We start from the raw sequence: 26,887 nt of genomic DNA, 5'->3' as shown, positions 1-26,887 counted from the left end.
TATATGGCTTTTTGGTACTGTCCCTTCTTGCCTATATTTTCATTAATATTGTTCTTATACTTTCCGGAACCGAGGGTCTATTGGAAACAGCATCTCTATCCTCACAAGGTAGGGGTAAGGTCTGCGTACACACTACCCTCCCAAACTCCACGATGTGGGATAATATTGGGTTATGTTGTTGTTGAGCTAAAAGTATGGAAAGAATTTAAATGTGGAAGAGCTAAAATAAGAAAAAAGTCGAATAGTTAAAGGAAATATCCTGGCCCTTTTGTTAAATAAACATGACCTTATTCAATTGAAAAACTTTTTAAAAAAAAAATCAAAATTCAAAGTACAATATATACTACTCAGATATATATAAGAAAGAAAATGTAATTCCTCTGGTACAAAATATTCCTTTACCTTTTTAACTTTGAACAAAATATAATTCCGAGTTGCGCTTACTTTCTTACTTCGAAGCAACTAAAGATGATAATAGACACTTATCATTTATCGCACAAAAATTAGCCGGAAGTATGGGCATATCATTCTTTACGGAAAAGGTAATCTAACCAAAAGATTGTTTATGAAAAAGTTTGGGCGTGATCACACGACATAGTAATATCTTTTACCTCATATATAAAAGAAATATAGGTAAGTAATATTATGAAAATGATTTAATTATTCATCTTTGCAGGTAAAGATACTCAACAGTATTTTTCTTACCAACTACATAGCCGGAATCAAACGTAAAAATCGGAAGATTACAACAGTTAAGTGCCGTCATACAACTTACAACTCTCAACTACCTTGGCAGAACGTAGCTATCAATTGAGGCGTAACATACTAGATCAGCATTTCTGAAACACACGAGCTTTTCAATTAAATTAGATAATATCAAAAAGACATATTCAAATCGGTAGATATCTCTACAAATATACAGCTAACCCTGCCGGATAAAACCATTATGGTACACCTTGAAGTATTACATAATCTCCAAGATCTCAATAACACATCTCTGTCCCATAGAATTCAGATGGCAACGCTTGAGCTGAGTTTTCCTTGCTTTCCCCACCTATAATGAGCATGAGCTGATTACTGTGGTATAGTTGTTAAGGTGTTTCTCGACAAACATAAAGCAACATATGATGCGAGTTCACTGGGAATGTCCGAAGAATCACACACAACCAAAAGCTCTGCATCTAGAATTCCATAGATCCACTCTTTAGCCTTTCCATTCGTGCCTGGAGACCTGAAAGTGCCTTCTCATCCATAGGAAGAACCCCACTCTGAATGGAATTTTCAACGCTAGAATGTTCCATACCAGGAGCTTGACTTGACACCATGTGGCTGACATTACCATTCATGGACATTAGTGTTCTACTACTTGGGTCCGGGTTCCCCCCAGTTGCTGCTAATGACATGCTTTTCATTCTTTCACGGATTGCTTCTAGTGTTCCACTAGTAACTGCAACAAAAGCTAACTGGTAACTGACATTTGTTGCGAAAAGTTAATATATCAAAAAGGAAAAAAGAAGAAGGAAAAGGCTAGAGGAGAAATAGCTTAGCACATGCATACCTCCAGAAGGCAATCTATCATTTCTTTGTTCCCCCAATTGGTGCCGTAACTCCAAATGTTCAGATGAGAGCCCTCTTGAGAGCAGGGCATTACCACCCCTGTCATCTTCGCCATATGATGGTGGCAAACTAAATTGTGATGGTTCAACTTTATTGTTTACAGATTTTGCATCATTCAATGGGTTTGTATTTACGGGAGATAACTTGCCAAATTTGGGAGAAGACAGGTTTAATGAAGATGGGGGAGGAGTTGACATGGGTACACTAGAAGGCGTCCTTCCAGCCGCAGCATTCTTTTCCATCTGCAATATTATTTACACACAACAATTGCTTCATGACTGACAATTCTGAGTCTATAAATGTGTAGGTCAGAGATCCAATTCACACCTGGGCAAGACCATCTCTAATATATGTTCGGAATGCCTCACTAGCATTTTGCAGCTGAGCAAATATATCAACCTAAAGCAGATTGGACAAAATGATATTACAAGAAGTTCAGCATTATGGCAGGAACATAAGTTAACACTTAACAGGATGAAGTATTATACCTTGGGATACAATTGTGTGATCCGGTACAACTCATAAAGACCAATTGTGCATGTTTGCTTATCACCGATCTTCTTAAATATGGCAGCAAGTTCTTGCTGTAAAACACACAACGTAACAACTTTTTTATTAACTAGTACAAAAGAAAAGGGCAGCCCGGTGCAGGGAAAGGCCGCACCCAGGGGTGTAATATAGACAGCCTAACTTAATGCAATAATTAGTGATTAATTCCACGGCTCGAACCCGTGACATAGGTCACACAGAGACAACTTTACCGTTGCTCCAAGGCTCCCCTTCAACAAGTACAATACAACAAAATAGTATTTCACGTGATCTACTTACATGTAATAGATTGTAACGTGGAATAGCTGATGAACGAAGGAAAATTCACTTTTGAAAGGAAAACAAGCTAAAAAAATGATGGCGAACAACACACTATACCTTCAGCTGTGCATCTGCATTATGTGTTGCAGGTGCTGGATTATTCGCTGCAGAATCACCCCAGTGAGTTTGCCCAGGTACAGACGGAGTCAACATCCTTGCAGCTGCCAAGGTCTGAAAGATTATTAACATCAGTTGGGAACTCCACATGAATGACTAGAGCATAGAAGCCACATGAATGCAAAAAAACTGCATGACCTGAAGGTTAAGATCAATGTAAGCAAGAATAATGGGTGGTGGTTGCATGTCTATCGGCACCATCGATAGGTGACCTTTAATGGCAGTACCACGAAGCTTGACAAGCTCATGCAACACAGTTTTCACCATTCGTAAAGGTTTATCATCGGCTCCCGCTCTGTCAATATTTAATAAGATGAGAATTAGGATACAAAGTCGCTGTTAATCCATATTGAATCACATACCCAAAAAGCAAAAAACTGAAATCTAATTAAAAGACACCTCCTCCTGATCTCATCCATTCCTAGTTCTTGCAGGTAAATGTGAATGCTCTGAAGGATCCGATCAAGGTCGACATCATATATGGTGCTTTGAAGAACCTATATAATGTGAAAGAAAAGATTAATAGCTAGCCACAATATCAACCTTCAAGAAAGAAACTTGTCTATTATTACTGCTGCAACCTGAGAGAGCTTGTATAGATTTTGCATCCAGAAAGTTACTACAAACATATTTGCATAAAGACGCAGATACTGATAGAAATTTCCTACACATCACAATCTAAAAAATCCAGGAATGTTGCAGTGAAAAGCAATTAAAATTACCTTCGTAAGTTTTATAAGACATTTCACAACCAAATCAGAGAACTTCTGATTTCGTATGACAAGAGATTCATCTGTTGCTGGAGATGGCCACCTTGATGGGTCCAAAGGCCTTAATAATTTAATCAGCACAACGAAGGATGATGTTCGATCAGCATTGTCCTAGATTAGGGACCAACGATAGATAGAAAATATTCATGACAAGTCCGCTAAAACAAAGGTAAACAAGTATTACATTCTAGTTGATGAAATTTCAAAATCAGAAATACCAAGATTTTTAGCATCAGAACGTTCAATGCTTTCAAGAGCTGACTGCCATCATCCATGCGGGGTACTCTCTCATCAAGAAGCCAAAGCAAAAGCTCAGTAATGAGGATATCTAGGGTACTCTCCTTTACGGCATGAGCAAGTGTTCTATTCTGGAATGTCTGCAAACAAAGAAACAACCACAGCTTGAGATAACTCCCAATATGTGTTGGTCCCATATCAAGGAATAATCAGTATTGGAGAAAAATTAACAGAATTTGGAAAACCACATACCTGCATGAGTGTGTTAAGAACATATTTGCAAGATCTTGATGATGCACCCATCAGACTGAAGTCAAAAGTTCTTGCTACCTGTAGTCGGTCTAGAATATGAGCAGTGTGAAGCATATACAGACAACAAAGAATGAGTCACAAAAAGAATGATAAGTATTGTGCCTTATTTGCCAAGCAGGAAACAAGCTTGTCTGCATCTTTGACAATGTCGTCCATGGCACTGCCTTCAGGATCGTTGGTTGCTACGGCCAACAAATGACACACAACTTTCATGCCTTCAACAGACTGCAACAAGGAAAAGGTTTGCTTGCATCAGTGAATAAATGACAGTTACTCTCCATCCTCTTTAATGATGCATCCACAAAAGCAGAATAATCAGGACATAGACAACCAAACAAACAAACAAAGAGAGAGATGCATAACCAGCCGTAATAAAAATGTGCAATATACACAACAAGTGCATCAAATGAGAATTTATGCCCAAAAAATAAAAGGATAAACAAACACCAGCAACTGAAGGCATTCAACTCCAGCAATTGAAATATGGATCCAGATTTCTAAATTTGAATGGAGACAAATACCATCCATATTCTTAAACAAAAACACAAAAACATTGAGCATCATATTAATATTGGCAATCATTAGAACACCCAATATTGATATATTGTAGTACTATTTAGAGTATAGTTATTTTTACTCAGCTGCTGGCGGACGTATGGAGTATTTAAGCATTATACAACCCTATATTTCTTTAAACACGGGGTATGACAAGTGATTAAGATAAAACCACCTCTCCTAATCCAGGAAAAAGCAAAAGGAAAAACAACCTGCTCCGGAGAATCAGATGCTATAATATCCAGAGCTTCATTCCAGTCAGAGGGACCCATTGTACCAGAAACTGGCCGGAGATTCACAATTCTTTCCATCGGAAACTCTGTATTGTTATAAATATCCCTGGAAAGAAGAGATAAAGCAAACATACAAAAAAAACCTTAGCAACCCAGATTCAGATTGGTAAGAGAAATAAGATGCAAGGATCTCTTGGTCACCTATTTAAGATTGGGCCAGCTAACGACCGTGAAACTTCACCACTCGGCTCCGCTATATCGGACCTAGAGATCAGAAAATCAACATTTCCAATGTCAAAGAAGAAAGTTACTGGCTTAAGGTAACATACGAGCTCAATCTGGGTACAAAAGGCAGAACGAAAGCTCAAATAGATGTGGTTATTCTATAACCGGAAATTTTAAAATATAATTTTTTTCCCATAGAAACAAAACCAAAAACAAATTAGAACTTAAAGGAAGACCAGCAATTGGTAAGCTACAAGGTCAAAGTGTTCAATAAATATTTTGAGAATGAGGGTCAAAGTGTTCTATAATTATCCAGGTCCTAGACAGTTGATTGTTAATTAAAAGGTTGGATTTGCAGTCCTGGGAAAAGAGGTAATTTGATACCCCGCAAAAGTTGTTTTCTTGTCTAGTTGAAACGTTAAACATTGAAAGTACACTCCTCCAAAAGAAGTTTCTTGTCTAGTTGAAACTTTAAACATCGAAAGTACGTGGTGTGTGTACCAAGAAAAAATATCCTAAGCAATTAGATACCCGTTGTCTCTCACTGAACGCCTTAAAGCAGCCCTAGCTTCCCCAGGTCTTCCCTCTCTTCTTTTGTCCATCTCTCTAGCCTGGAAAAGATTAGTGAGCAATTCTATGAGAAAGGAAAGAGAAGAAAATATGCAAGAAAACAAAGCAAAAAGAAGAACAGAGAAGTTTACCTTCCACTTGAATCTATCATCTAACATGCTTCTCTGCGCCTCCGTAAGCTTTCCAAGATATTTCCAAATGTCATCACCTGAAAGACGTTTAATTAGAACCTTAACCAACATCCAAACTATTCTACCATCCATCCAGTTCAATGAAAAAGGATCAGAAGGAAAAACACACACACCGGGAGCTCAAGGAATCTTACAACCAATAGCCAGCTAAACTCAACCTTATACCAGTATTAATAACTAATGAGCCTCAAAATGAACACAAATTTTACAGTTTTGGAAGCCTAGCAAGTTACAGGTCTGGATTAAGGGTGGCAGGCGGGTCGGATCGGGTCAGATATGGGCGTGTTGAAAACGGATAAAGCAAAAACGGATAAAATATACGACCCGGCTCATATTTAATACGGATAAAAAATGGGTTAACCAGCGAATAATATGGATATCCATATTATCCATGGCTTCTTAATTATGATCACTTTTGGGAGAATTCCTAGTCTCCAAACTTGAGGAACCCCCAATTTGAGTCTTTGCAAATGTAAAAGTTAAACTCATTGGTTATCCATATTTTAAGGGGGTAATATGGATATTTATCCATATTCGACCCATTTTTAAAAAGTTTATTTTCCAACCCGTTTTTTAGAGGATAATATGGATGGATAACTGTTTTTTTAATCCATTTTGCCACCACTAGTCTGGATGTAACTTGCAAATATAGCTGCCAGCAAAATCTTTGTGATGATGAAGATCCAGTTACCATTTCCAAAACTAAAGAGCCTCACAGAACACAAACACTCACCAAGAATCTTATAGCCAGTAGCAAGAGTATTCAACGCAGCCTTCCTAGTTTCACCATCTCGTTCTGCTGTTAAATTTGCGACATCTTTCAACGATTTTAATTGTCCACCAATCTATCAGCAGGAAATACCATATGAGGATTAAGCAACTTCTAGAAATGAGAAGATCAATACACTCGGATCTTTACCTCAGCTTCATGATTATCCAGTAAGTAGCCAACAAGGTCAGCACATTCTATACGAGTTCGATTGCTCCTTGATCGTAAACCTTCCAAAATATAAGGAAAAGTCTTTGCAGCAGAATATGCGTGAATGATTTGCTTAGTTAGCTCTCGCATTTTTTCTCGCACTTTTTCAATGTTATGGCCAGACTGGAAAAGATTGAAAGAAGATATCAGACAGGTCAGTGTTAATGTGAAATAAATAGGAGGAGATGTTACATGTAAAAACCATCAGTTAACACACCTAAATATCCCTTTGTGTGAATGTAACATCAAACAATGTCAGACTACAATAAAAACCAAATGTCTAACATAGTCTGCTATCCGAAGGTAAACGCATACCAGAAAAGGCAGTTAGCTCGATTTACAGGTATGCCTATATACACACATCTAAAAGATGAATATAATAGGGTATTGCCGGTAATAAATAAGAAAATACTAAGGATCCAAGCTATCAATAATTATTTCTCATCTTACAATCGGTTGCTTTTCATGTCTCTCTTCTTTTGCCTCTGCAGGAGGAGAACAATGTTGATTTTGTGCTAAAGAAAAGGATGGAGTTGCCATTGCCAAATTATCATCGCACTCATTAACCACTTATCTTATGTCTTTGTTCCCTCTCCCGGCAAAGAATAAACAAAGAACTGATAAAAGGGATATCTTACAGCATGGTACCAACGACAGGAAATCTTTCAACCTTGTTAACTGCAAATCACTTATCAATCACAAGATTATTGGGGGGACTAGGAATCAAGAATCTCTGAATACACAATAAAAGTTTGTTGATGAAGTGGCTATGGAGGTCCAACCTAGAGGAGCAAGCTTTATGGTGTAGGGTGATATCTGACCATCGTGCACCAAACCAACCAAAAAAACATGTGGAGTGTCAGTTTGGAGAAGCATAAGGAATCTATGGCCTGAAATCAGGCAACTTAGAAACATTAGAGGGGGAAATGGCAGCAAAACTGTGTTCTGGCAGGATGTGCAATGGTACCTTGAAGGACCAATTCCGGATCTAGACGAGTTACTGGTTTCCAACAATGCTACGTATGTGACTTTTGGGGATGTGCAATGGTACGTAAGGACCAATTGGGAATGCCAGAGTATGTGACTTTTATAAATGGAAAACTTTCAAGGTTGCTCACAAGGCGTAGATATATGAAATGGAAAGGCTCCTGCAAAGGAGAATTCTCAGACAAGTCTTGTTAAACCGTGGCCTTGGAAACAAATATGGAAAGTCAAATGCTACTTATGTGGCAGCCAAACAGAAACCATTAGCGATCTTTTTTTGCACTGTCCTATTACAGACAAGCTATGGCAGCTAGTTCCCAACTTTGCTGAACCAAATGGTCCTTGCCTGGGAATACAAGGGATCTTTGTTGTTGTCGGAATAGGCAATGGCTGGACAAAGCAAGAAATAGCTGGTGTGGTTTACAATTCCAGCTTGTATCTGGTTGATGATATGGAGAGAAAGGAACTCAAGATGTTTCGAAGAGAAGCAAAAATCGAGGATTAAGTTAGACTATATCATTTTATTTCACTTTTGGTGACTTGGTGTAAAAAGGAATATGTGAATGAGGCAGAAATTTTATTATAATTCATAGAGGTTTTTGCTCACTTGTACAGTAACACCAGCGCTACCTTTGTACTTTTTTTAATACAATTATTACCATTTCAACAAACATAACAGAAACAACCTGAATTAGAAATGCTGCAACAAATCACAAATAAACGTACAAATAACACGCATAAAGAACATCATAACAATTTTAAGTAAAGGAGCTCATTGGACAAGTACCTTCTCAACCAAGCAAGGAAGGAAAATGGCAGCTTCAGCTTCAGTCATCATGTATCCCTCGTTCCTTAACATCTCAAAAAGCTCAGGCAGAAATTCCAGAACCTGAGAAACATTATCACAGTAAAGTACAGAAATGGCTTTAGGAGAGAAAGCAACAAAGCTAAAAAAAATAATGTGATCTCATTATGGAAAAGGACAAATAAAAAGAATAGGGATAGAAATAAACCTTGAGCAGGCAGGAAGTGTTTGATTCACAAAACCTCAGGACAAACCATCTCAGGGCTATATCAAGAACTTCAATTAGTTCCTTCGCAATTGATGGAAGTGCCTGAAAAGTGCAAAAGGAATATGGTTGATGATAGTGAATTAAAAAAATAATGTTAATTTAATGATAAAAGCACCTTTTGCAGCATCTCTATTCCATCAACTTGTTTCTTGAAGTCTGTACTTAGAAGCCTCCGGTGCAAATCCTCTCTGAAGTACTTCATCAGGTCAGTCTGTGCCATTAAACATTAATGAGATTAACCAATCAAATGAAAACTAAAGCAAGAATTATAATACTACAAAATGCAACTTCTTGAAACCTCAAGATCTTGTATTTGTTCCAACCGTGGCTCTTCAAACTTAAATCTGCGAACAACTATTCTCTCTCTTTCACCCTGTAAATGCATTCGGTCATAGCATTACTGAACAAAAAGGAACAGATAACACAAATACAATATTTCCTGAAATTAGATATACCTTGTGCGAGTCCTTAACATTTATCAAAGCTTGTGACTGGACACTAATGTCCTGAACAGACATTAAGGTCTCTTGCCTTGAGTTCCTTGTAGGAATAGCTCTCTAGAGAAATAAATAAAAGAAAGAAAATCAGTACTCCAGTTGCTCCCTGCCTTGAGCCGTTCAAGCACATAAAAACATACCGAAGCTCCAGCTCTGTTTCCATGCCTAGAAGCACGTTCAGCAGGACCAGTGGATTTTCCAGTCTTTGATCCCACCTTCGATGTTGTCCCAGTGGAAGATGTTCTTCCAAGATCAAAGGTTTCTGACAAGGAATAACAATTTATTGCAATCACGTAAACCAAAGATAAAATAATAGATTTGTAAAGAGCTACCACTACTAATGGACTAAAAAGAAAACATAAAGTTAGAACATAGCATATAGTGTACCTTGAAGTACCCCATATGGTCTCAATCGCTCAACAACGATAGCTAAAGCAGGTCCTTGAATATCTTTCAGGTTCTTGCTCACCTACATTAGAGAGAGACGCAATGAAAAAGAAAGACATATCAAGCAACTAATTGGAGTAAACAAGCAGAAAGAGCTTAAAACTATTTAAAGCTCATATACCATCTCCTGCCCGCACACTCTAAGAAGTTCTCCAAAGCAAGCTTCTGCTGCTTTCCGAACATCAGCTGATTTGTCCTAATATATAAAATGCAATCGCTTTAGAGCAAGATATAGACAATAAGGTCCAGTAAAAGGAGGCAGAGAATATACGGCAGAAACTGAACGATTAGGGCAAGAGCCATCAATTTACCGTCATAGCAGATGCAACAGGCTTTAGAAGGTGTACAGCATCAGGAAATTCTTTCATTACAGTTAGTTGTTTGGACAACCAATCAAAGAGATCTTTGCGGCCCTCCGCACCAAGTTTGGCATCAGTTAGTGCACCAGTAATGTAAGGCACCTACAATAACATGATTGTCAATGAGTTGAACAATGCAAACCAAAAACTAGAACATACTACAGAACTTGAGAGGTGGAGACCATTTTATCAAGATGAACAGCAGCAAGCCAAGAATCTAATGTATTCAAAGTGCACTCTCTCATGTGCTTTTTATTGTCACCAAGACATTTCAATATGTCCGACAGAATCCCCTGCAATGAAGAACATAATTGAATAATCAATAACAAGAAAAAAGACTGACACAACAAAATTGAGGTTCTGATCAAATTGAACCTTGCTCGACTTCTCAACTGCTGGTCCCATAGCTGAAGCAACACCACCAACAGTTGACAAAGTTGCTATGACTAAATTCTTGTTGCTGTCACATAGACGGCCCCTAAGAGCACCAAATAACTCTCCTGCACAGTTATGGGAAGAAAATATGAAGTGGCATTCGAACGCACACAAGTACAATTGCAAGATACCACTCACAACACAATAAGAACACCATACCAGTTCCAGTAGGTTGAATGCGCTTATTGGCCTCTTCCAATATCTTATTTACAGTTTCAATAGATTCTAAGCGAGCCTGAAACGGGAAACAAGAATTACAGCAGAACTACTAAGACACAAATTGCTGATAACATCAATAACATAGGGCGTACCTTCCAGTCAGAACTTTCCAGTCCCTTGAGCAAAGCAGGAGTTATCTTTCCACTAATGTCTTCACGAGGAAGACTATCTAGCCCACCGCTAGACAAAGATGGGGCATCTGATGTCTTCACAGTCTTCTTTGGGGCTACAGATGCACCCTACATATGGAGAAAAAGTTAAAGCCACAACTAACAAGGACTAGAAATGTCGAAGGCAATCAATCATACCTCAAATGGATTTTTGTCATATTCTGCATCAAGTGCACTAATAAGAGCAGGTTTTACATCAGACAAGAACCCTTTGATATCTGTAATTACAATAAGTACATTTCAGCTTTAGCCATAATCTAAAAGGCATGTAAGAATTATCCAAGAAGACAGCTCACCTGGACCAACAAACTTGTGTAAAGCACCAATAAGTTTAATGGTTGCGTTTCTTGTAGCAGCGGCGCTGGATTGTAAGCCAGTATCTTTGCAGAAATCAATTAAATCCTGTAGGAAAGATATCCGTTTTCTTAGATTAAGCCACCCTAGATTGTGAATCAATCATGAGTGGAGTCAGAAGTTTACAAGCTCAGAATACCTTTAGTTTAAGATGTGAAATACCGAAGTCATCGACTGCCGTAACCATCCACAATATGCCCTCACTAAGAACCTTAGGGTTCTTGTGCTCTTTCATAATTTTATAAAGCTAAAATAAAGCAGATCAAAAAGGTATTAGTTGGGTAACATGCAAATATAGAAAAATCGTATTTCAAAAGCTTAATCCGAGTAACATACAAGTATAGACAAATCGTATTTCAAAAGCTTAATCCAGATATCAGTATTTCCTAACATGAAGTAAAACCAAAAAGGACTGCATGTACAATACTTTACTTACTCTCTCAAAAACAAAACCTGGACCAACAGCTTCACAAAATGTAGTAAGACATTTCATGGCCTGAGCACGAGTCTTAATGTCAGCAACTCTTTCACTTACCCCTGACAGAAATGAATTCTAACTTAAAATCAGCCCCAAAAAAATAAGTGTGGTACAGTGATGCAACTAGTTAGGATAAATTGCATGGTACAGTGATGTAACTAGGTAGGAGAAAAAAGGCAAAGGACAATCGGCCAAAAAAGAAAATAGCATGGTACACTGATGAAACTAGGTAGGTGAAAAAGAAACAAGGGAGAGTGACCTTGAAGGCAAAGGACAACACATTTCTTTGGATATTTTGATGCAGTTGACGCAATGTGGGTAATTATATCAATAACCAGCTGCTGAACCTGCACTTTGATATATATTGACAAAAACCAAGAAAGCATATGACTTTTCCAGATCAATTATCTCCACTCAGGACAATTCAGGTAAAAGAGAAAAACCTGGACATTCTTTTCACTCCAACCAGGAACAGCACAGAGCAGGCGGACCAAAATCTCAACTGAAGGGTCAAGCTCTTTTAGAGCTTCAACCTGTTCTTTGAATGAACTAATAGCTGCATAAGATAGTAGAGAAATATTATCAACTGTTAAGCTAAAAAGAAACAAACATAGCTGTAAGGAATACATCAAAAAGCATATTGCACTCTTAAGATGTCTTCACATCAGATCCAAATGCAAGAAAGAAGAAACTGCAGGGACTAATAAAGAAAATTAGCAAGTTAAACAAACGAAACGAAATGCTTTTTAAAATAACTACCACAAAACTTGGCAACATTCGAATAATTGAAAGTTCACTAAAGTGGATCCACATCTTACATGGACGCATGCTAACTGCTATAGGGGTACATACATATAGCAATGACTAATAAAGAAAACTAGCAAGTTAAACAAACGAAACGAAATGCTTTTTAAAATAACTACCACAAAACTTGGCAACATTCGAATAATTGAAAGTTCACTGAAGAGGATCCACATCTTACATGGACGCATGCTAACTGCTATAGGGATACATACATATTTTACTAACCTACAGGATCCACTAATTGACATTTACTTAAAAATTCTGGTAGAAGGAGCTATAATAAGGGGATCAAACGCCACTACAGTTTGTATGGGTTAAAAGAAAGGTAGCACAGCATTCACCTACTTTCAAAGAAGTGCCACAGCAACAGAACACAGAATCAAGCAGTGAAAACACAACATTATCAATGTTCCTAGTGCAACAACAGATAGTGAAACTAAGACAAACAAAATCACAAAATAAAGTAGATACTCTCAGCTGGAACTCTGGTAGTTGTATGCTTCAAGTCCTCATTCATTATTCCATATTAAGGAGAAAGTAGGACTTAGGCCATATGTATATCCAGGGTTCCATCTTCTTCCTCTTCTTTTTGTGTGAGGTGTGGGGAGGGGTTGTGGGTCCATCCTTTTTTACATCCTAGATACGCACAAAATGATTCGACAGAGAGACAGAAAAAACCTTCAAGCCTCTCTTTCCACACTGCACTCTTCAACTGAGTAATCGTCTCCGGCTGTATAAGGGAGCCTAATTTAATTTCAATCTCTTCGAGACTCATCTCTGCAGGCTGTTCATATATCAAAATTGATTTATTAATCACGTGTGATTTCTACAGTATTAAGAATGATAAAAGGATGCTAAGCTAAAAGCTAAATTTGGATTAGAAATCACCTCAACATCTTCAACTTCAACAGGCTTAGATGCCTTTAACTGAGTAGCTCCATCACCCCTCTTACTTGTACCAGATTTTGCAGAGGTCCCTTTCTTACTAGGAGGCTTAGAATCATAAGGAGAAAAAAATGAGGAAGAACAAAAAGAAGAAGAGCAAAAGAAAGATAATTAGGAGGCTCTGAGTAAGGAAAACTTATGGCAGGAAATAGAATGCAAAACTTACAGCGGCCTGGACAGGTTTCTTTCCACTAAGCATGCTCGCTGCAGACCTCTTAACAAGTGATCCAGTTGAAGGCTACAAGATGAGTAAAAGTTTAATAAGCTTAAAACTGAAAGAATACAGACTAGAAATGATATAAGAATAAAATAGGGAAAAAGATATCAACAAACAAAATCCACCTAAGACTGATAAGGACAGATGATTTCAAAATATTGAATACCCTAAAATATTTAAAAGAAAAAACAGAAGAAAGCAAAAAAAATGACGTTTGCCATCGTATGACATAGAGAGTGTGGGATCTACTTGAATACAACTCTAAAGACAAGAAAAAAACTTTTTAAACAGCCCCAACTAGCTAGGAACCAAATGTCAGTGTACCAACGAATGCTCCAAATAAAAATACATCATCTGGAGTTAGAACCAATAAGTCAAATTAACTTGCGAACTTATATTTACGAGTGTGGTAAAGTAAAGCTGAAAAGTGTGCCCACAATCTCCCAAAATAACTCAAACAGTATTGATTACTATATGATAGGATAGTCACCTGGGTGGAAGACATAATTCCTCCGGATGATGGGACTGCACCTGAGAGTTATTTACAATTGAGCATGTTAAGACAGTCATGAAAGCAATAAACAGATAATAGTACAGCATATAGAATGGAAAACTTTTAGAAGTAAAAGAATTTCAAACCAGAGCTGGATGTGGAAGCTGGATCACCACCAGAGCCCCCAATCATTTCGGATAACTTCTTCTTTCTAACATCATCTAGTTTCTCCAACGACTTTTCCAGAGGTCTCATGCCAACCGACTTGATAAAGAAGGAAAAACACAGCAAGAGAGGTCAATGGGACAGTTGAGTGAGAAGCTCTACAAATAGAGAGAAAAATCCCAGAAATAAGTACCTTGGCCACAGCTGCCAAGGCCGAAAAAGCAGCATCTCTAACTTCTGGTGTTCCATCATTCAGGCTCTGTGCGACACAATATACCAGTATCATCAACTTGGCATCCATTCAAAAGAGAAAATACAGGTAAGACGAAATAATCTAAGAGAGTGTATCAGGAGATGAAAAGTAGCAACGTCACTGCAACCCGTGTAGGTCCACCTCAACATTCAAATAAGCAACGAGAAAAGGTAGCAAGTGAATAAAACTTCCAATCAAAGGAAGAAAAGATAGGGAAGACTTGACAAAACCATCTAAGACACATGCTATCAGATGATGGAAAGGATAAATGTCCTTGCAACGGTAACTATCCAAAAATAGAATTCAATGAAGCCACATGATATATTGCAATTGAAAATAAAACAGCATCTTTTTCTTAAAAAGGGAGGAAAGATAAACATACTCCTCTATCAAATTTTATCTGACAATTTCCTCTAAATGGCTAGGCTACCCCGACCTGTTCTGAAATTTTCCGATGAGCAAAAATTGAATACATGTTATTTGGGCATCGAAGATGCTCTTTTATACACATTAAACTTCATTTTCATACATATTAAATGCAGTTTAAACTTCACCAAGCTATTAAGGGCAGCGGGGTACACAAAATATCCCCTATGCATGGGGTCCTAGGAAGGGCTGGACCACGTTGGTCTATTGTACCAAGCTAAAGAAGCATTCAAATATTAATTGTATACTGAAACATCCTAGAACATTCTATATACAAAAAGATGACAATCAGATAATTTCATCCCAAGGAAAACAATACATAGCCGAATGTCATCAAAGTAACAAACCAAAATCTTTTCTACCATGATTTAGAAGCTCAACAATCATGTTTCAATAATGTGATGTCAGCAAAGAGAATAAAGCAATCTGCAGAACAGCAAAGGATTACCAGAAAATACAATTGTACTCCCAAAACAAAGTCTGCCCAATAGTTCATTTTGTGTATGCACGATACAACAACAACAACAACAACAACAACAAACCCAGTAAAATCCCACAAGTGGGGTCTGGGGAGGTCAGTGTGTACCGAGACCTTACCCCTACCTGGAAGGTAGAGAGGTTGTTTCCGATAGACCCTCTGCTCAAGGATTTTGTGTATGCACGATGCAGAAATTAAACCACTAATCATACTAGAGTTGTAAAGAAAGGAAAAAGGTAAGACTTGAGAGTTGATATCACAATCAACAACAATTTATCAAAAGAAAGACTAGGCACTATTAGAAACAAAAGTACATAGTAACCCATTGAACTAACCTCCATACAAATGGGAACATATTCCTTATGTGCTTTTAGAATAACAGCCTTGTTGCTTGTTTCAATACAAAATGTCACCCAATTTAAAGTCAGTGATCGCACTAGAGGAACTTTATTTTTCGTGGCAGTCTTGACATCTGCAAAAGTACATAAATCAATAATCCAATATTTCACTTTAGTGAAATCAATTTACAAGGCAAAGGACAACATATCCAACCCCTCCATCACAAAAACATGAAGTATTTCGACCAATGCAGTGAGAGAAAAGTAAAACGTTTGGAAGGACACCTTTCAAATAATAGCATAAGAAGCCCCATCAACTTTTGATGATATATAATATTAGTTCACTGGTTGAATTGATGTAGACAGAAAAGTCTCCGCTTAAACAAAGTGGTCAAGTGTTTTGGGATGGAAAGAGCAAAAGAAACATGAAAAAGCAAGAAATAACTCCACACTACTACAAGCCCTTCTGGAAAATCCCCAGGCTATTCAATAAACAAGAAATGACCAATAACCAAAGCGTTTCCTCAATGTAGCATCTGGGGAGTGTTAGACAGTAGATGCAGCCATATTGTTATGGATGCTGTTTCTTGGACTCGTGACAATCACCGCCAAATTCTTATTCAAACTTTGACAGATTGTTCATTCAAATTGGGGACTAAGTTGTAGCTAATGACAATTGTTAGAAGTACTATTATAGTAAATATTGAACAACGTCAGTAAGATAGACCAGATGCATGATTGGATGTTTGTCATCGTCACAATGTAAGACATGAAAGTCTTCTAGTACAAATTTAATATAGTTCTTTACTTATTTTACATAAAGATGTCTAGGAAATAGATAGTGAAAGTGAGTATGTCATCACAATGGACACTGCGAAGCAATACGTTACTACCAAAAAAAAATTCACAAGTTAAATATATAAAATCAGTTGCGGCATCTTAAAGAATATTTGCAGCATCTGAAGAAGGCTTCTTAGGTTTGAAAATGGAACCTGCCTTCAACAATATCAGTGAGAATTAAGCACCCTGATTTGTGCATCGCCTGGAGTGTTTGAGTAAGTGCATCCGTCAAAGTTGGTTTTTTCTCTTTCAGTTTTTCCTATAAAGAATAGAACAAAGAAGAGGGAAATATAACAGCTTTCCTTTTTTTTGATCATCTAAAGGAAGAAAGTTTCAGTTAAAAGACACTAAACAAATATCTAAGAACAGACTACACAAATTGGTTACATGCATGATTTACTGATAAATGCGATGTGCTATAACTATGGGTGTGTCAATGTATCCAATAAGGACATGAAGGGTGTTGTTATTTTTTCTCTCCCCTCACTTGGCATCCGATTTCAATTACAGCAGAAAGATACCAATAAAAAAGAAGGATAATAGGAGGTCGAAACAGAATATATGAGGCAGTGATGTACGTTAATGCTACAAACACCTCCAGATCGACAATAGGGAAATGCATCCTCCTAAAAGCCCCAAGTTTCCTTCGTCATGAAAATTAGTACAGCTGAAGATTTCAGTCTCTAGATCAAATAATAAAAAAACAGGCAACTGCATCGCGCTGATGTTCCTAAAGTTGCAGAACAACCCTAGAAATTAGGCATTCTTATCATCCGTAAAAAGCCCTCAAAAATTGACCATCTCCTCCATCAATAGCATTTCTATTGTTTTGTTCTCTAAAATTCTCTCCTCCCTCGAGTCAGCTAATGAGGAAAATAGCATGTCTTGCTAATAACAGTCAGCAATCAACAGAAACAAAAGCAGCTATATTGAAGTATGATATTTATATCCTCAATTATACAGATTTTGCTACCCCTTAGTGCTCATTAATCACATTGATAGTGTCAATTATTCAAAAGAAAAAAAAGGAGAAACGGCATTCAAGGGAAGGTCTTAATTCATGCCCATTTCAACATCAACATACCATGAGCGTTTCCATCCTTAAACTACTGCTTTAAGGGCTGCTGTTCTGATAATTTACATATCTGTTAACAGGGGGGAAAAATTTCCAAGCTACACCAAAGAAGTTGCAAGGCACAACATGGCTACCCCTCAATGCTCAACTGCTCATTGATCAGATGATTTATATATCCTCACTTTATACATGTTTTGCTATCCTCAGTGCTCAATAATCACAATGAGAGCCATAAGCTTCCGTAGGGCATGAAAGAAGTGAATGAAGGGTGAATGCCCGTCCTCGTATACCTGTCTTTCAATTGCACGCCCCGCAAGGGACAGGATTGAGACCTCAATTTCCAAACAAGAGAACTAACTTAAGGTCCACGAAATAGCAAGTTCATACAGTCAAATAAGAGAACCTAGTTCTGACAAAAAGAGAGATACATATGCGCCAAATATATAACAAAGAAAGATATTCGTCTTAAAGCCACATTCTTACCAGTAATACAGGCATACCAGTAATACAGGTAACAAGAAGCGAGAGCTTCCGGAAAAATGTGTTCTCAGTCCCCTTGCAAGATTTCCAATTGCCTGGATGGCTTCAACTGCAACGGCAATATTTACATCTGTGATGAGCTGCAAAGTCACAAGACAACAGTCAATTTCTAGGGATAGACGGTGCATTACCGAATGTGCACTGAAAAAAAGATAAACAAGAGCAAATTAGCCGCCAATATAATGCCACAAGCATACACAGAAATACACAACCAAACCCAAAAATAGAGAGAGTAATCAGCCCAGGAGCTAAAAAGTTAGAATATGAATTAGAAGAGAAAGAGAACTCCTCATGGTTCAAAACACCCATTGAACAGTTGGTAGCACCGCAATGAACAGCAATATGACAGACTGAGGTGAAATGACACTAGCAAATAAAACACTGTTCACTATGCTCCTGCATAAGTTTCAATTCAGCTTCTTGATGCAAAAAACAGACATCCATGAACATATAAAGCAAAATCTACAGAGCCCTTGCTCATATATACACAGCTAGAACCATTTAATCCTTTAAGGGATGAGAGATGAACATCAGAAATAAAGTAAAGGTACTCCTCCTAAGCTTGCAGACCAAGACCCAGTAGATCCATCTCATTGTTAGCACCACTGGTTGATTTGGCCTCCAATTATTGTTAACTTTTTATCCTCTTTGAATTGAATTTTTCTTGAGATTATGATGATGCCATACTGATCAAAGAGCCACACAAGTATAAGCATCATTCTTATCATTCTAGACTTTCCAATCAACAAAAAATACTACTGATTAGACTCTGCATCGGCTGAAAGATCAACTTCTTCAATCAAGGAGAATGAAATTATATACCTTCTTAAGTGTCCTGCAAATTTCTGCGAAATCACCAGGTGCAATTTTCTTGGTAGATGCAAGCTTAGTCAGCTCTGCAACAGCCTCTTTACGCTCTGACCACTTGGCTGCTTTCTACACAAAATCAGTTGAAATACAAATCAATGAATGACTAAGTGCATGACACTCATAAAGAAATTCGTCACACCAGAAATAAGATGCAACAGAATTTTAGCCAAAAAAATCTAACAGTTGAATGCAATAAAATGTACATGAAGCCTAAAAGAATAAAAGGAATCACTAACCACTCCTTCCCAAAATCCTGTCTTCTCCAGAGGGGTCAAAATGTCAACAGGATCCACAAGGTCATACTCATCTATCTCCTGCGGAACTGAAAGAAGGTGTGTCAGGTGGGATAACTCAAACTACAAAGAAAATTTTCACATTGAGAAAAATAGTTCAAACATTGAATTAATGCCAATTAGTTTAAAATCCTTGGTTTTAATAAATATATACATTTAGTTTCCAAGTGACAACAGTACAATTTCCAGTGCGTAAACAAGGAGTAAAACAGCAACTAAGCCAAACAAAATGGTGATACGGATTACTTCAAGGAAGAGGAGGCAGATAAATTGGGAGGAGACAAATCATCAACTGTTGCATTAAGATAAACGTTTTTCTTTTATATATTGAAAGATCTATTATGTCTTTCCCTCCATAAAATCCAAAATAACACAAAAGATCGGCATCCATAACTAGAGGTGGCAAAATGGTTAAAAGAAAACAGTTATCCACCCATATTATCCATTAAAAAATGGGTTGGATAATGAACTTTTTTAAAACGGGTCGAATATGGATAAGAACCATATTATCCACTTAGAAAATGGTTAACCAAATGGATAACTAATGTGTTTAACTTTTACATTTGTAAAGCCTCAAATTGGAGATTCCTCAAGTTTGGGAGACTAAGAATTCTCCCATAAGTAATCGTATTCAAGAAGCCATGGATAATATGGATATCCATATTATCCGCCGGATAACCCGTTTTTTATCCGTCTCAAATACGGGTTGGGTCGGATAATTTATCCGTTTTTTGAATTACCCGTTTTCGACCAGCTCATATCCGACCCGACCCGCCCGTTTTCCACCCCTATCCATAACCAACCATGCAACTAGTTTCATGTCACAGATATGACCTTTCATTCTCAATGTTTTAAATTCATGGGAGTTACTAATAGTAGTAGGTGAAGCAAAGTGGTACTTAGCAACCACGTCCATTATTTTTGAAAATTGCTACTGGAATTGTTGCTCCCTGATTATTACTATTTGATACTACTTTTTCTCCCCTTTTACTGGATATTGTTGCTCCTTGATGGTTACTATTTGATGCTACTTTTTCTCCTCATTGCTTATCGTCTTTTGCCTCCCTCTTCCTTCTTTCTCCCCCCTCTTTCCTCTTCTTCTCCCCTATTCTTTCCTTTCAACCTTTTCTTGAGCTGAGGGTCTATCGAAAACAACCTCTCTACCTCTCCAGGTAGGGGTAAGGTATGTGTACGCACTACCCTCCCCAGACCCCACCCGTGGGATTATACTGGGTATGTTGTTGTTGTTGTTGTTGTTGTTGGAGCTACTAATAGTAGTAGGTGAAGCAAAGTCGAATAGGCGGTTATGGAAGATCTAAGTTGCTCGGACTCTTCATTTTCAATGTCGCACCCGTGTCGACACGACGTGGGTGTGGGTGTGGGATCCGTACCGGATTTGGTTAACCGATTTTGGGTATTTTGACCAAAATCGACGGAGAAATTCGGGACATATACAATGAATTTTTAAAATCAAAATAAAAGTTGGGGTGAAGTTGAAGAAAACAAAATAACTTGTATATAGAAATTTTTATGTCAATCATTTTTCCTTTCATCTCCTACTCGGATTCTCCTCTTGATCAATATTTTTTCCTTCTTAGAATACCTTTAAAGTTTTTCACATAATATCTCATAATTTAGATATATCTTTATGCACTCAAGGGTGTGGCCTAGTGGTCAATGAAGTGGGTGAGAACCATGAGGTCTCAAGTTCAAATCCCAGCGGAGGCAAATACTAGGTGATTTCTTCCCATCTATCCAAGCCTTGGTGGATAAAGTTACCTGGTACCTGTTGCTGGAGCAGGTATCCCGTGGAATTAATCGAGGTGCGCGCAAGTTGGCCCGGACACCACGGTTATCAAAAAAAAAAATTAGATATATCTTTATAACTCTATTTTAGCACCCAAGGGTGTGGCCTAGTGGTCAATGAAATGGGTGAGAACCACGAGGTCTCAGGTTCAAATCCCGGCGGCAAAAAACACCAGGTGATTTTTTCCATCTATCCAAGATTTGGTGGATAGATTTACCTGGTACCTATTGCTTGTGGGAGGTGGCAGGTATCCCGTGGAATTAGTCGAGGTGCACGCAAACTGCCCCGGACACCACGGTCATCAAAAAGAAACTCTATTTTTAAATATTTGAATTATTTTTAGCCGAATCTCTGCACCCGTATCCATGCCTGGATTCGTACCCCAAATCTTAAAATTTAGATCATGAAGGATCCGACCTCTAAATATGCACCCGTATCGGACACCCGCACCCAAGTCCGAGCAACTTGGTGGAAGATTGGCAGCAAAAGTAAGGCATCTTGGAGAAGAACACCAATATATTTGTCTTGTTTTGGCATAAAGGAGTATGATAATGTTCCAGAATACTGAGAGTGAAATTTTTTTTCTAAGTGTAAATAAAGAATTCCCTTTTGTGTAGACAGCTGTGTTTGACAGAGATATATTTTTGTGATTGAGCCACATACACAATTCTACATACTTCTGACACTACTCGTGTTGTGCTCATAATAGACTTTTGACTTACCTAGAAAATAATGATTCAAATAAACTAGGATTCTTCAGTTAAGTTACATACCCTCTGCAGCAGATTCTTCAGAAGGGCCAGCAGCAACTGCATCAGAAACCACTTCCAGCTCTGGCTCCTTGTCCTGCTCAGATCTTATAAAAAAATAAAAAATAGAGGTTAGAAAGAATGTTGCTAATCATTGTAATATTAATCAGGCATGCAGACATAAATACACATGAATAGGATGGTCCTGACAAGCAAATTTTAAGGTGATCCTACACATCAGCCCCAATTTTTAGAATGAAAATAGTCAATTAACATCAAATCGAAACAGTAAAACCAGCATGTTTCAACAGAATGTTGATTAACAAGTACATGATTAGGGAGATTATAAATATACTTGCAGGAGACAGTCAAGTCTGGTCACATTTTGACACAAAATTTTACATTCTTTTTTTCCTTTTTTTTTTTGCACGGAGGCCAACTTGCGGGCACCACGACTATTCCACCTGCTACCACAATTTTAACATTCTTCCATTTAATAACAACAAATATTGTATATTCCACTTATCAATACTGCAACAAATAAAATGGGAGCTGGTATAGCTTAAATTCTATTTGCATGCTCTTAATTGATTGTTCATGCCTTTTTTTCTTGTTTCTACATTACGCAGCCCTTACAGTAGAGGGTCATTCCTAGATAATTCAAGGTGGGAACTAGAAAGCTTCTTCTAATTCACCTGCTATGGTAAAAATCACGAGAAGACTTGAGCAAGTAGCTCCTGCAAGGTCAATCTTTAACAAATCATATGGTTAGGTGCAATCTCTCTTTATCAGTGCCTGTCACCTAATTAATTTACCTTTGCCTTCAAAAATAGATGATCAGTAGAATGAGAACTGTGAATCAAAAGTTCTATTTGTGTGCTCTTAATAGAGCTTCTTTATCAAGGACCTGTGACTTGATTCCTCAAAAATAGATGACCAAGCCAAGCCTCCATCCCACACAATCAGAGAAATGAAACAGAAGAACCACAAAAATCAGCACATTTAACACACCTTTCAAGCTAAATTTTGGATAAACAGCTATAGAATAAGAAAAAAGAAAAACTAAAAAAATTGTCCAACTAGAGAAAATACCTTATTTTACGTGTTGGCTTAGCAGTCCCCGTAACGTTGACAAGCTCAGCTTCCAATTCTTTTTTCTTAAGAAGAAAAAAGAAAGAAAAATTTAAGGTGAAGTTTCATCCAACAAACCATAAAAACACCAGAAATTTTCTAGAACAGCAGTATACCATTGTATCACGCATTTTCTCAAACAATATAGATTTCACTGTCTCTTTTGAAATCCAGCGGCAGAGTTCCAGTGTCAGCCCCTTGGATGAAGCACGGACATTCTGATCTTGATGGTCAAACAGTTCAGGGAGCATCTTCAAAATTCTTTTTGGTGGAATAATCTTTGCTCCAAATTCACTATTTCATATTGGTAAAGCGTCATAATCCTTTCAGGAACTAAGAAAAATAAGCTAACACGATAAGACAGATATTCACAAACCTCAAAGCCTGAAACATGACATCGATCGCAGGAACCACAGCTTTGGCAACTTTATTTTTAATTGCTTTCTCCATAGCATCCTAAAACATAAACTATATTAATGAGAAAGGCAACTAATAAAACGTATAGCTGGAGGAAGCCAGGAACAAAAATGAAAAACTGCAGATAAAGACCGCAAAATATAATATTTTTGCTACATGTTCAGACCCGAAGATAACATATGCTGGAAGGGCAAGAAGGACGGCACATTTCTGTTAAATCACGCTACACACTCTTACTTGACACACAAAATACAACATCACAGTGACCTAGGAAACAAATTTGGCAAAGCGTTGCCCCTTATAAAGTTCAGTCTCACTTGCCTAGTGGCTAAAAATGCATGTCTAACACAGTCTAATCTTCAAAAAAGAGGTCTGAAAATTTGCAGCAGATGCCCAAGAGCAAGCAGAGGATACAAATCACCTGTTAATGCACAGCTGTGGGATATGTTTTTTAGCATTTTGGGCCTGAAGAGGTCTAAAAGTACATTATACACCTATGACCTATCACTAACAACAGAAACCGTAATCTTAGTACATATAAAATAGAGTTATAGCAATTATAAAATTTCTTATTTCAAAATTAACATGTCTTCTTATTTATTTATCATGACTTTTCTATACAGGAATTATTTAATCATTACTTTTGCCTACAGAATTATAGATTCAAAAAATTTGGCCACTATCATATGTAGTAAATTTGAAGCACAGACACTCCCCGTACTAGTAAAGTTCTGGTCTTGGATTCCAAGTGTCAATCATCTTTTAACCCTCTACATGCAACTCTAAAGTGCATGATTTAATATCAGAAAGAAAAAAAAATGAATTTTACACAAAATGATAAGATTCAACAGTCTTTAGCAAAACAGCATCATTCATGTTGCAGGAATGAAACAATAACAAAAATTTTAAAAGAGGAAAAAGAAAAGGTAGCTTTCTGAAAGAATTTTTAATGACCAAAACTTTTAATTCCACACTCTTTGCTGTTTTACTTCCACTACTTCAACTCAATTACACCTAGCAGTTAGCAAAAGCTCAGAAGAGCCTAAACGGTGCTTGATTTAAACAAGAGTAACTATCAAGTACATTATAAGGAATTCAGAAATGCATAGTATTGTTGAGTTTAGCACATACCAAAAACGCCTCGACAGCCTCCAACTCTATCCAAAGCAAAAAAACCATCTGTGCCTTCTCCACTGTCTTAGGCCTCCCCGTCAAGCATTTAGCTACTACTGCATCACATACTTCTTTCGCATATCTACTCATCATCCAAAAGCACACCAAATTAAACTAACCAACGCAACTAAAATTAAAATTAAAAGTAATTAAAATATAAGTAAAGCTTTACCTCCCAGCATCAGCATCGGCAGCTTTCAAGTAACAAATCAAAGCATCAAGAGCCTTCTCCTGAACTGGCGCATTGGAATCCGCTACCGTCTTCCTAAATAATGGACCTATAAATATCCACACACAAAAATTCAAAAACATAAAAGCTATCAATGAATATGCAATCACATTACATAAACAAAACATACAGATCGCCATAAAAGAGATCGCAAGCAAAGCAAATGAAACCAGATCTAACGGAATCGAAACCCTAAGTGAAGTAAACACTGACCGAATTCACGTAGGCGAGGGTCCTTGGGATCAGTAATGGAGTCGCAGACGGCGGCGAGGTCAATGTTAGCGTCATTTCGGACCTTCCAATTTTTGTGCGCAAATCGCTCGTCCCACGGCAATTTCTTTGCCTCTTTCAACAACTTCTCATCTTCCGACATTGTAACCTATATATCTATGTATATACACAGAAGGTTTTCGAAAAATGTATATGAACTTCTCGATGTTCAGATTGATCGGAAAAGCGTCCGTAGCAAGAGGAAGCGGTTGTTTTGTGCTTTGGTTTTTGCTTCTTTATTTGTCCTTTAGGTCTCAGCCGAGTGCCGGCGAGTTTTTGGAAAAAAATGGGTTGAAATCGAGTGCGATAATACGTTTTATCTTTCTCGTTTCAAAAAACACACAGAGTGTGGGTAAGAGAGGAGAGAGAAGGGGGGACGGGGCTAATTTATGTTTTACGCTTCAACGGAAAGAAGTACCCACCCTCGGAGGAAGGAGCGTGAATATAGTAGGCAAGTTACATTTTACTGATTTACATTTATATTATGTTAATTACTTGTTTGAATTCAAATATCTTCTTTTCTTTTTTATAATCCTAATGTCATAGTGAGTACTTGCAAGTTACTAACTCAATCACACGTACCAAGTAATTTTGTTTGTCAAGACTTGAATATATTGAAAGAAATCACCTAGTAATATTTTTACCTTAGATTTGAATCGATAATTCATGATTCTCATCACACTTTATTGATCACTTGTCACATTGCTTCAAATACCAATATATTTTGATTCAACAACAATAACACACATATCAAGTATGATCTCATAAGTGGATTCTAGGAGGGTGAGATATATGTAGATCGTACCCCTATCTTATACAGGCAGAGAGATTATTTCTAATAGACCATCAGCCCAAAAAAGTATTTTCAAGACAGATTTGAATCAATATATTTTGATTACAAATTTTAAATTGGTGTTTCAACTAAATTTTTCACCTAATAATTACTTTAAATTGGTGTCGAAACAAATTTTTAATTAAATATTAATTTTTAATTTAAGTAATAATATTTATGGAATTATATAATTGTTGAGATTCTCAGTTAAATAAACAAATGTTGTGTCATAATTTAAATTAAATGAAGGTGTATGGTCAAATTTTAAAAAATTAAATAAAACAATCGAATGCAAACTAGTCAAAAGTTAATATAAGGATTTTGATTCAAATTCAAACGAATACAATAAGAGGCGCGTGCCTGATTAAGCTAATATTTGTTGTGGTTGAGCGGTGTATTTTTAAGAGGGGTTGTGGTGGGTCCCAAAAGAATAGTACTTGTAAAAAAGTTGGAATTCAAATTGAGGAGCAGTTTATTAATCTGGGATGTGTTCTATTGAAATGAACGTCATGGTACGCATTTACAACACATTTATGGACCGTACGATGACAACACTTTGTAAGGTCTTATTTTAAAATTTTAATCTTACGGTTAAAAATCCGATTAGTGAGTGGGAATACCTAGTAATGACTGTAGAAAGTTTGTGATTAAGTGGCTAATTCTTAATTTACTAGAAGATTTAGAACGGCTATTTTACTGTTAATGATGGTGGGGGCAAATATTCCCTGCTCGACACCATACGCAAAAGCACCTGTTCTCACGTATCGGTTCGCTGAGAAGTCATTTTTTGTCTTCTTTCCGTTCCATAGTTTTTAATTTCATTGTACCTTCATATTCCATTCTTTATAGT

General features: G+C 37.2%; 1 protein-coding gene across 2 annotated transcripts; it reads right to left on the bottom strand.

The window, feature by feature from the left end:
* Positions 1–695: 695 nt before the first annotated feature.
* Positions 696–25,702, bottom strand: LOC107804108 (protein MOR1). 2 transcript variants are annotated; one of them, XM_075234849.1, is made up of 54 exons: positions 25,149–25,702; positions 24,879–24,984; positions 24,665–24,788; positions 23,493–23,572; positions 23,233–23,410; positions 23,078–23,142; positions 22,010–22,092; positions 19,373–19,458; positions 19,089–19,202; positions 18,227–18,346; positions 16,808–16,910; positions 15,809–15,945; positions 14,510–14,575; positions 14,298–14,415; positions 14,149–14,189; positions 13,608–13,679; positions 13,385–13,489; positions 13,175–13,280; positions 12,136–12,248; positions 11,952–12,039; positions 11,651–11,751; positions 11,354–11,461; positions 11,157–11,262; positions 10,999–11,078; positions 10,783–10,929; positions 10,631–10,706; positions 10,412–10,536; positions 10,219–10,329; positions 9,989–10,138; positions 9,799–9,873; positions 9,618–9,699; positions 9,371–9,492; positions 9,189–9,290; positions 9,032–9,106; positions 8,849–8,944; positions 8,674–8,775; positions 8,448–8,549; positions 6,617–6,799; positions 6,431–6,542; positions 5,638–5,714; positions 5,468–5,547; positions 4,913–4,975; positions 4,691–4,817; positions 4,026–4,148; positions 3,864–3,941; positions 3,593–3,751; positions 3,327–3,485; positions 3,004–3,101; positions 2,743–2,899; positions 2,545–2,658; positions 2,106–2,201; positions 1,945–2,016; positions 1,559–1,859; positions 696–1,447 (listed from the first exon to the last, which is right to left on the bottom strand). In XM_075234849.1, exons 1-54 carry the CDS (start codon positions 25,306–25,308, stop codon positions 1,182–1,184), a joined length of 6,090 nt encoding a protein of 2,029 aa, XP_075090950.1. In that variant the 5' UTR covers positions 25,309–25,702; the 3' UTR covers positions 696–1,181. The 2 variants fall into 2 exon arrangements, with proteins under 2 accessions (XP_075090950.1, XP_075090951.1); XM_075234850.1 differs by lacking the exons at positions 23,078–23,142; positions 23,233–23,410; positions 23,493–23,572; ... (1 more) ...; positions 24,879–24,984; positions 25,149–25,702 and adding an exon at positions 22,681–22,796.
* Positions 25,703–26,887: the final 1,185 nt, after the last annotated feature.

This window comes from Nicotiana tabacum, chromosome 17, assembly GCF_000715075.1.
Source record: "Nicotiana tabacum cultivar K326 chromosome 17, ASM71507v2, whole genome shotgun sequence".
Taxonomy (NCBI): Eukaryota; Viridiplantae; Streptophyta; class Magnoliopsida; order Solanales; family Solanaceae; genus Nicotiana; species Nicotiana tabacum.
Note: the sequence above shows the minus strand (reverse complement) of the source record. Positions and strands in the feature narration are given on the sequence as shown.

Bases quoted from the DNA above. Each gene is read 5' to 3' on its own strand.
- LOC107804108 (XM_075234849.1), bottom strand. From the start codon at position 25,308: ATGTCGGAAGATGAGAAGTTGTTGAAAGAGGCAAAGAAATTGCCGTGG. The intron at 16,911-18,226 runs GTATGCCTGTAT...TATTCTTTATAG, and splicing joins TCTTGTTACCTGTATTACTG to GAAAAACTGAAAGAGAAAAA. The intron at 8,776-8,848 runs GTGCTTTTATCA...TGCACTTTTCAG, and splicing joins GAATAGAGATGCTGCAAAAG to GCACTTCCATCAATTGCGAA.